This window comes from Natator depressus, chromosome 3, assembly GCF_965152275.1.
Source record: "Natator depressus isolate rNatDep1 chromosome 3, rNatDep2.hap1, whole genome shotgun sequence".
Taxonomy (NCBI): domain Eukaryota; kingdom Metazoa; phylum Chordata; order Testudines; family Cheloniidae; genus Natator; species Natator depressus.
In genome coordinates, this window is record NC_134236.1 from 176311852 (window position 1) to 176322454 (window position 10603).

A 10603-nucleotide genomic window follows, 5' to 3' on the forward strand; every position below is an offset into this window, starting at 1 on the left:
CTATGTGACCACAGAGCTAGATCATAGAATCATAGAACCATAGAATATCAGGGTTGGAAGGGACCCCAGAAGGTCATCTAGTCCAACCCCCTGCTCGAAGCAGGACCAATCCCCAACTAAATCATCCCAGCCAGGGCTTTGTCAAGCCTGACCTTAAAAACCTCTAAGGAAGGAGATTCTACCACCTCCCTAGGTAACGCATTCCAGTGTTTCACCACCCTCTTAGTGAAAAAGTTTTTCCTAATATCCAATCTAAACCTCCCCCATTGCAACTTGAGACCATTACTCCTCGTTCTGTCATCTGCTACCATTGAGAACAGTCTAGAGCCATCCTCTTTGGAACCCCCTTTCAGGTAGTTGAAAGCAGCTATCAAATCCCCCCTCATTCTTCTCTTCTGCAGACTAAACAATCCCAGCTCCCTCAGCCTCTCTTCATAAGTCATGTGCTCTAGACCTCTAATCATGTTTGTTTAACTAACGTGTGGATCCATAATTATGCCTGCAAAAATGGAGAGCAGGTTAATCCCTGTTAAAAATTTGACCTCCTAAATCATACAATTTTTGTTTCACAATCAAGATTTTGCTTATCGATTGTGAGGTAATGGAAGTCTGGTAATTCCATGATTATTTGATTACTTGATATTGAAAGTTTTCAGGCATTATGGCAATAAGTGTAGTGACTACTGGGTTAGCTGTCCAGGAAAAATTCTGCATTTGCAGTCTAGCCTGTCCCACTGTCCTATGCCAAATGAACCTTAAGGCTTTGAAAGATAATTCAGACACAAATAGTCTTATTTATTTGCGAACTACTCACTCAAGGAAGGGTCTTTTCTTTACAGGTCACTGGACAGTTTTGAGCAACGGGGCATAGATATAAACCCTGCAAGAATTGCTCTTGCCAACAGTTTGAAACTGAAGCGACAGATGGATTATGAAGATCAAACATTTCAACAGCTGAGTGGGGTAATCTGTTATAAGGAATTCAGACACTTCGAACAATGACCATTACAAAAGGGTTTTCATTTTGATTACTTATGTCTGTTTCTGGTTTCTTTATCCAACTGCAGGCAGATTTGTCAATGATTAACCCGTCTCATTTAATGTGGAAAAGGATGAAAATTCTCAAAGGTGAAAATTGTTCATTGGTTACTGAAAAGAAGTCCCTCAGCACAAGTGTCCTTACTGGTAAGACATAAATTGATTCTATAATATTTGTTTCTAGATATTATTTTAGGACAGTTTCACTAGAAACAGAGACTCTGTGCAGGAATTATCATACCTGCCATTTTCATGCCAAAAGCAGAAGAACTACCATAAACCAAACATATAAACCAACAACCATTAATGCAATCAACGGTGCTCTGAGTTGGATTGTCCTGTAAATGAAAGCTTATATTATTGTTCTGGGGTTCTCTGTTTCCCAGGGAGCCTGATGTGATAGTTCTACTATAACTCAGATTTAGGGTCACTGTGGCCTTTTGGTATCTGCAGTAATTTCCACAGCATCAGAGTTTTCATTTAAAAAGTTTATACCTTCTGGTTGCAAAGGTATTCTTCTAAATATGAACCACTGTTGTGCAGTAGGTCCAAGGCCACAGGAAGGCAGCCTAAAGTAAGTGTGATATCTGTGTTAAGACATCAACTTAGTGTGCAGTATTAAAATTTGGGATCAAATATTCCAATTCTTCTTCTCCCCACTTAGGACAGTCAGAATAGAATGGCCTACTGTGTTATACAACCCATCCCTTTATATGCAGCATCATTTATTCACAACTAGGTTAGGAGTAGGTTTAGCCAGTCAATGGTTCTGAAGAAAGAACCCTCAAGTGCTGGTAATGATGAATGATCAAAATAAGGTGGTTATCTAAACCTATTGTAGATTTCTGAATGAATTCTTATTAGGAAGAAACAAATCATTTCAGCTACACTATGTGTAAAAATAATTCAATGAGCACATTAATCCTTTAAGTGAAAAAAGATTGAATCTAGCCTCCTGGTCTTAAGCTCTCTCACAAAATGGCCTCACTCATTTGGCACAGTGATGTAATCTCTGCTCCAGGGAGGCTGTGACTGACTAACCAGTGAAGGTGGTCTGCCATAGCTTTTAAGCAGTGTGGTAAAGTTTGCCAGTTATACTTTCATTTACTATAGTCAAGGACTCTGGGATGCTCAATCCTGGCATTTGTGCTCCCAGAGGATATGTTGGCACATTGACACAGAGGCCATTTTTAAAAACCAGTTGTCACATTTAATTTTAGATGAGTTTATTCGTAACTCACAGAGAGGTCTGAGCCAACCAATGAACCAACTGCAGCAGCGACAGCAGCAACCCTCCTGTGGAAACCCGGGTGATAATCAGAAAGCACCATTTCCCCCTCAGTTTTTCAGTTCCCATTATCAGAACTTCAATGTTCAACCAGCTCATAAAAAGTCAGGTAAGGCGCTATCACAGACAAATGAGAAAATGGTTTTGCTCTTTGGTTTCAATACAGATATGAGGACTGATGACTTACAAAGGGGAGTTAAAAGAAAAGGAGGACTTGTGGCACCTTAGAGACTTACAGATGTATTTGAGCATAAGCTTTCGTGAGTTACAGCTCACTTCATCGGAGGTATGCATCCGATGAAGTGAGCTGTAGCTCACGAAAGCTTATGCTCAAATAAATTTGTTAGTCTCTAAGGTGCCACAAGTACTCCTTTTCTTTCTTCAGAATAAGTGTCCAAAGGCATAACTGTCAATGGATACCTATATAGATTTAGGCAAAGGGTAAGTAAGCCTCACTCATTCCTCTAAAATTATACCTCACTAACATCAGATAGAGCCATTTTTCCTTTTATAAGGAAGTTTAGCAAATGTATTAAAATATATCCGCTAAAATAACAGCCTTACAATGCCTTGCTAGTGCATGCTTCACTGTTCAACAGGCGCATTAAATGACATTATAACAGTTCACTTTTCTGACTGTACTGAAAATCTTCCTAAACAAATTTAACAAGAATTACCAAAAAAAAAAAAACAGAAATTTTGAACAGTGAGTGCAGAAAACTTGTCCACTATTGCCTTTTCCCAGCACCCAGTACTGTCTTTGTCCTCTTTATATCAACTTATATCTGAATTCTCTCCTTCATTTTTTACTGTCCTTTCCTCCATATACTTGGACTTTGTAACTTTGATCTCAACAAAATCTGATGCCCACCATTAATCTTGGTAAATAGAGGAATAAAAGTTGAAATGACAGCACAACGTTAAATACGATTGTCACAGTTCTTTTGCATAGTTATAAACGTAGCAAACTGTGTGACTTCAGAGTGATTTTATGTTTGACAGCTTGTGCGTACATTTTCCCCTTCAACTGAAAGTGTGAACAAACACCTTACTATAACAACAGCCTAATCACAGAAGTGAGTCATAGTTCAGCAGATGTAGGTTCGACTTTATTTTATGGTCCTTTCTTAAGAAAAAAATTAGAGGAGGTACATGACTGCAATTGGGGCTAATTCAGAAAACTATGTGGTTTACTACAGGTTTCCTGTTTTGAACTAGAATGATTTCCCCTTTTAAAAAAATCTAAATGACAAGGAAGAGAAAACATGTTTCATGTCTAGCTAAAATTTCAACATGTGAGATTATTCTCAGTTTTAAAAGTTGATTGGCATATATAGATTTGAACTGGAAGATGTAATGCTGTTTTCACGTGCCTGAATGTTCTAGAATACCAAAGAAAGCTAAATGAGGGAAAAGTTGACCTTCCCCACTCTGGTTAGATAGGCATCATTCATGAGTTTACCCTTTTTCTTTAACACTCTTATTTCAGGTGTGACAAGTCGTCTGCTTGGGCAATCTTACGAACCATATTTGTTGCCTGAATTGACCAGATATGACTGTGAGGTGAATGTCCCTGTTTTGGGCAGTTCTACACTTCTGCAAGGATGTGATTTGCTCAGAGCTCTTGACCAGGCAACCTGAGTAACCTTGCAATATTCCTTGGCCTATACTGTTCAAAACATCTTCAGTTTTTAAATATATTTTTTCAAGTAGACAATTTCTAATACCCAATACACTTTTACAAGATTTTACTTATGTATTGAACTTGTCCACATTACCAAATAGCAGCCTTTTTGAAATTACTCACTTTATTATTCTTATTGAAAATATACATCTACTGTATTTTTCTCTATTTTAATAAAAGTGTTCTTTAGAAAATGCATATGATTTCCCCTTCTGCCTGACTTGTAATTTATATTCTCTGACATTTTCTTCAGTATTCATGCTAACAAACCTGTGGTGTAAATGTCTCTCTAATACTTTTGGCTCCTGTACTGCAAAGATTGATTTTTATTGCCAAAGATAAATGAAAACAAACAAAAAAATCTGTTCTCCAGCCACAGTTTGTGTTGACCTTCTAAATTAAAATTCTCCGTGCCCCTACTGTGTTTGTAGTCTATTTCCCAGCACTAATCATATCGTAAATTTAACATCTTTTGGAAAAAAATAAAAAAACCTCACACCACGACTTTCTGATTTTCTCCCCCTAAATCAGATACTATTTGCTGAAAGAAATGTGAAGGGTGAACTGCAGAGTTTGTAGATATCTGCAAAAGTTGCACAGTGTAGCTTTTTTCCTAACGTGGGCTAGATCCTCAGCTGCTGAACCTGGTATCCCTCTATTGCTGTATAGAGAGCTACATTGACATATGCTAGCAGAGGCTCTGCACCTATGTCTTCATTTGTGATGGGGTTTCATGGTTTTTTTGGGGGGGGTGTTATTTCTTTTTTTACACAAAATGTAACTGAATTTTTGGAATTTCTGTTTGGGTTATTATGTATTGGTACTTTTGTTATGGCTAAGACATAGAACCAGAACCATACACACTTTTTAAGAGCTGTTTTTGACTAGAGCTGGTAACACTCGTTATGGGGTTGCCAATATTGCAGGACTGTCAGGATTTGTCCAAAAGCCAGTACTAACACTGCTAATTACCAATTAAGTTGACCTTTATTTTGTGTGCATTTTATACGCTAGATAGCAACATAATCCACACTCGTGAAACATTAAAAATAAAAGTTAAAATAGTATTTCCCTTTGCCTACTTATTATTGAGTTACCCTAGTAAAAATAAGATGTTAAGAGTGTTGGGCTGGGAGGTTTTCTTTATTATTTTAGCTTTCCTTGTATTGTTGATAGCCTTTCAAGTGCACATAATCTTACAGTATGTCATTATAAGGCAATCTGACATCTTCAGAACCACCAAAAAATCAACTCTTGTTATCATGAATTTATTTAAAAGGCAAGGATTCAATTTTGTTCCCGGAAACCTCTTTGCCTTTGTTGGAAAATAAGTATAAGTATTGCTCTGTAAAGTCTAGCTGTTCAGTGGAAAATGAAGAAAGGAAGGGCAAGGACCAAATGCACGATAGCAGATATGTGAGGACAAACTATTTCCTCTTGCCCCTAAACTAACAGATCCTCCACTGATGAAAATCAGTGCCAGTTTACACCAGCTGAAAATCTGGCCCATAAAGTTGTCCCCAGACTCAAAGCCATTCTACTCAGACTTCCAACTATGTTCTGTCAAATCCCTTTGTACAATGCACTAACATTTGCAGGTAGGGAGCATTGCGTTCATTGAGCACTTCAGAGTTCATTCTGTTTAAGTGATACTTAACCTTACGGTCTTACACACTGAAAAAATAATTGAAAACCTTTTCTGTAGTTGGTACATTTTTAAAAAGTTATTAGTGACCCTCAGTACCTTCAAGAACATTTTACCAAAAATAAGTTACTTTTAAAAGGAATCTATTGCTAAGTGAAGAAAAAAAACCCCATGATATTTAGCAAAGCAGCTTGACAAATCTGCAGTGGTAATGACTTGAGTGCTTGAAGGGTTAATGACACTTAAATATTGCTCTTTTATTTTGTTTGTTTGTGTAGTTTCAGCATTAAAGATGTTATACCATAACAGTTTACTAGACACTCAAATATTCCATGCTTAATATTAACCAAATGTAGCATCATTATTTTACGATCTATATTTCTGAATTCTTATTGACAATATAATGACTGTATGGGAACTTTAACTTGATAAGGAAATGTATTTTGACACTGATACCTTATTAAAGTATACTGATCCTAAATTCCTTGTGACTCTTGTTTGCTATGAATTTGTCACTGGATGTATTATTGTAAAACAAAGTATTTATTAAATTATTTATAGAAAATGAAGGTTTGCATTGATCTTTAAAAGCTTGAAAGAAGAACAAAAGCTACCCATATTTAAAAACTAGAAAAGAATATTAGAGCAACATCAACCAAAGGCATAAAGACACAGAGTTGTATTATCAACCTTTCCATTCATTAACTTCAGTGGATCCTGGACCAGCAGCCCTCAGCATTCAGAGGGTTAACGATAAATTCCCATACCTTCAAACATATCATGCCATTGAATCTGACTCTTATTTCAGTAGGGACTTCTGTTTTAAAACTGATGGTACAATATGGCCCACTGAATTTAGAAAATCAATAACAATTTGCCAGAGTGAGTACATGCAATACACATGGTGTTTGATTTAACAAATACCACAGATAATGATTTTAGACACTGAACTGCCAATCATTGCATTTATTCTTTTATACTTTTATGCATTTATTCTCTTATACTTTTACCTTTGATTTGTAGTGTTTGGCAACAGTTGTCAAGCCTACCGTACTGCTAGCAATCATGCTAGCCTCTATGAATCATGATTTTCCTAATAAATTCTTTTCTCCCACTGCCTTGGATGAAGTTTCTGTCTCAGATGTCAGGACCTTCATGCAAACTCCCTCCCCAGGCTTTAGATTGGAATGCCAACAAGTCTGTCAGCTCTTTTCCTAAAGTTTTTACCAATGCACATCCATGGACAGGTCACTCAAAGGCAGCAAATACCCTGGAGGAAAACTGATCACTGATGCAGAGCACCCATAGTTCCAACGGAAGCCAATACAAGCTGCATGTGCTTAGCAGTTCCAATCATTATCTAACACGCAATACGTATACCGCTATTCCAGAAGCACTGTACAAACATTAACAAACCATCACAGCAGCCTGTAGGATAGGGAGGTAGTATTGACTCCATTTTACAGATGGGGAACCAGCCAGTGACTTGCCCTCATATAATCCCTGTTAGAAACTGTTCTTGCCAAGACATCCTCTTTCTTTCACCCCAAGCCATTTCTCATGCTGTTCCCCTACTTTGAAGAGCTCTGACTTTCTCTTACACGAAGCATCCGTCAGCTCCATGTTCAAATACTTAATCAAAACCTGCTTCCTTTGCCTAGCTTTGTCACTTATGGACCACTGGGCCTTGCTGTTGTGTTGGTATGTAGAAGATTATTCAGACATTTGACTCTGGGTGCATAAGCCACAGTGAGCACCCAAGACACCAGCCAAAAGCAATACATATTTTATATATAATAATGGCACCATCTATGGACCCAAAAGCAAGCCACAACAAGAGAAGCTAATGGATTATTATTAAGGGTAAATTAACTTGAGAGCAGCATATTTCTTCTTTTAACTATAAATGTATTTGTAGATGAGTAAGGATTTCCTCACTGACTTCGCTTCGCAGATCAAGTAGCACATTAAGGACCATGAAATTAAGACTTCTTCCTTCTCCACTTAATTGGTCTTATTGAAAGCATTAAACAGCCCAAACCAAGGCAAGGAAAAGTGGAAAAAGCAAGTTTAATAAATAAATCTAACACCAACTGGGGAAGTATTTATAGATAACACAGTCAACTTAGGAGTTCACTAAACACGTCTCAAAGCCAGGTCTTAGCTTCTTCCTAACCCGTAACTTGAGAAGACAGCTGGGAGCGGCCACTCTGGCTCTAGAAAGGGGCGCTGCAGGAACAAGTAAAGCCTTCCAAACTCCATCTGAAAAATGGTTGCTAGGTTTGGGGTCTCCCCCCCCAAAAAGGCCACCGACAGTTACTGTGGTGCGTGTGCATGTATGGTGGATACTAACCACAAAAGCTTAAAGAAAAGGAGGACTTGTGGCACCTTAGAGACTAACCAATTTACTTGAGCATAAGCTTTCGTGAGCTACATCATGCATCCGATGAAGTGAGCTGTAGCTCACGAAAGCTTATGCTCAAATAAATTGGTTAGTCTCTAAGGTGCCACAAGTACTCCTTTTCTTTTTTCGAATACAGACTAACACAGCTGCTACTCTGAAACCTGTCACAAAAGCTTAGTCTCCCATGCCTAGACTCCATTAAACAACGGACTTGTTAACTGCCATCACCACACTGAAATATCAACAGGTTACCACTGCTTATGCATGTTCCTGACCTAATGGTCTGTTGCATCTCACGGTAAGGCAAGGTCTCGACCACAAGCTGCTGCCAGCATAGCTATGTCAGTCAGGGGTGCGAAGAGGTGTAAGTTCCTGACTGATACAACTGTGCTGGCAAAACCCCTCATGTAAACACAGTTCTAGTTTAGTCCAAACCCCCCCTCCCTCCTTGCTTCCCCAGGGTGGCCTCAGGTTTGCCCCTGTGAACTGCGTCACCCTGGGAGTGCTTTGCCAGCAGCAGAGTGCTCCTGCAGCAGTAGAATTTGCTCAGCTGTTACGCTACCACCTGATTCAGTAGAACTAGCGACATCTGCCAGTATTCTTCGACCGTGATTTATATTCCGGTAGCTCGCACAGTCTCCAGTCCTGGCTGAGGCCCCATTGTACTTGGTGCCACACAAATATGTGTGTAAATGTGGCCCCTGCCTGGTAGAGTTTACAGTCTCCTTAAAGACATGTTGAACCAAGTGAATGAGAACTATGGGAAGAGTTACCCAGCCTAATGATTTGCAGACCTGGCAAGTTATAAAACAGTTAAAGTTGTCCTCTTTTAAATCATTTAAAATTTCCTCTAACAAACAGTAAATGCCTGTGCTCCCTTCCAAGGGACTTCTTAGAAGGTCACTTCTGCTGGGAAAGTCAGCGCTTGTGTGGGAAGAGGCAGCTGCAATTGGTGATGAGCCCTCAAAGGCCTGGGTTCCCAGGGGAGGGGGGTTTGCTGCCCCTTGGTGTTGTGCTACTCTACTTATACTGCTCCTTGAGCTCATGGGTTCCCATACAGAACATGAAAGGCTGAGTGAGCATAAATTATGTCTTATACTGGAAGAATTAGCTTGCTCTCTGTATTTTTGTACATCAGTGTCACTCCTTCAGAACATACCGGAGAACATGGCATGATGGCTGAGGTAGCCCAGGTCAGAGGCATTCTTAATGAGATAATGCCAATCAAATTCCTGGGCCTGTTGTATTTCATAATAGAATTCAGAGTTGCAGCCGTGTTAGTCTGTATCCGCAAAAAGAACAGGAGGACTTGTGGCACCTTAGAGACTAACAAATTTATTAGAGCATAAGCTTTCCTGGGCTACAGCCCACTTCATTAGTCTGTTTTTGAAGCTTTTCTGTTGCAAAATGAAGTGGGCTGTAGCCCACGAAAGCTTATGCTCTAATAAATTTGTTAGTCTCTAAGGTGCCACAAGTACTCCTTTTCTTTTTGCATAATAGAATTAATCACCTTTATGACTGAAGTTTATCTATTTCTTGAAAGATCTTGTTTGAGGCTTTTCAAACATAACAAATCAGTGCCAGACCTGACGTCCAAAAACTTCTCCTTCAGAATGACAAATTGGAAGGGGTAAATGTTTGTGTCTTTAGAAATGCAGAGAAATGAGACCTAGCTCCCTGAAGCTGCCATGAAACAGAAGGATGCCTGATTCATCGGGCTACAGCAATCCCTAGTCACATAGTTTCAATGTGTTGGACCACGCACCCCGGCCTCCAGTGGCCTAGTGTTAAAAAAAGAATTGCCCATTATGACACTATACAAACCCTCACTCTGCTAGATCAACTTACACAGGGCTTGAGGGAGGTGGAAAAAGGAGCGTGGCGCCCTAGGTCCAGGGTTGCTTCTACAAATACATTTACATACCATCACATCCACAACAAGTGCCAGCGCCCGTGCATGTGTAACAAGAGCTGTAGACACGAGGCCACCTGCCATAAAGGACGGATTGCACTTGGTGGAAACACTGTTGGCATTGTTTTATAGCACAGCAGTGGCAGAATGTTAGCTTTCTCCAATGAACTGAATCAAAATAAGCCCATGTGTAAGCAAGCAGCCAATCACATGCTGGTACAAGCAAATGGCCCAAGAATAGATGCTTTCCAGACCCATCAGACTATTCCTGTTGTTTTGAAGGGTACCAGAAACAAACCATTCATGGATAGAACCACAAGGAGCAGTCAACAGCAGGCAGCTCTATCTGATGCCAGGGTTCAGTGCTTTCCTGCATGACCCGCTCTAGACTCCTAACTAGATGGACATCTGTGAATTTCCACTTGAATGGGAAATGATTGTTCCCATAGTGTCAGTGCTAACTCTCAGGCTCACATTGCTGGTAGCAACGGCATTTTACTGAAGCAAGGAAAGAAACTAAACATACAAGAGCACATGAGAGCTAGACAGACACTCAAAAAATGAGAGACTGGAAATGTGAACTCAAGGCACAACTGTCCAAAACAGAGCAGCATAAAAGTAAGAGAAATATC

General features: G+C 39.5%; 1 protein-coding gene across 3 annotated transcripts in view; it reads left to right on the forward strand.

Annotated features, from left to right (window-relative positions):
* EPAS1 (endothelial PAS domain protein 1) overlaps positions 1–6121 on the forward strand; it is a 151215-nt gene extending 145094 nt beyond the window's left edge. Inside the window, exons 13-16 of one of the 3 annotated variants that reach the window (XM_074949377.1) lie at positions 840–963; positions 1068–1185; positions 2259–2435; positions 3816–6119. In XM_074949377.1, the coding sequence (XP_074805478.1) occupies positions 840–963; positions 1068–1185; positions 2259–2435; positions 3816–3967 (571 nt within the window). In that variant the 3' untranslated portion in view covers positions 3968–6119. Of the gene's footprint in view, positions 1–839; positions 964–1067; positions 1186–2258; positions 2436–3815 lie in introns of all 3 variants that reach the window. The other 2 variants (XM_074949380.1, XM_074949378.1) reach the window with 2 other exon arrangements.
* Positions 6122–10603: the final 4482 nt, after the last annotated feature.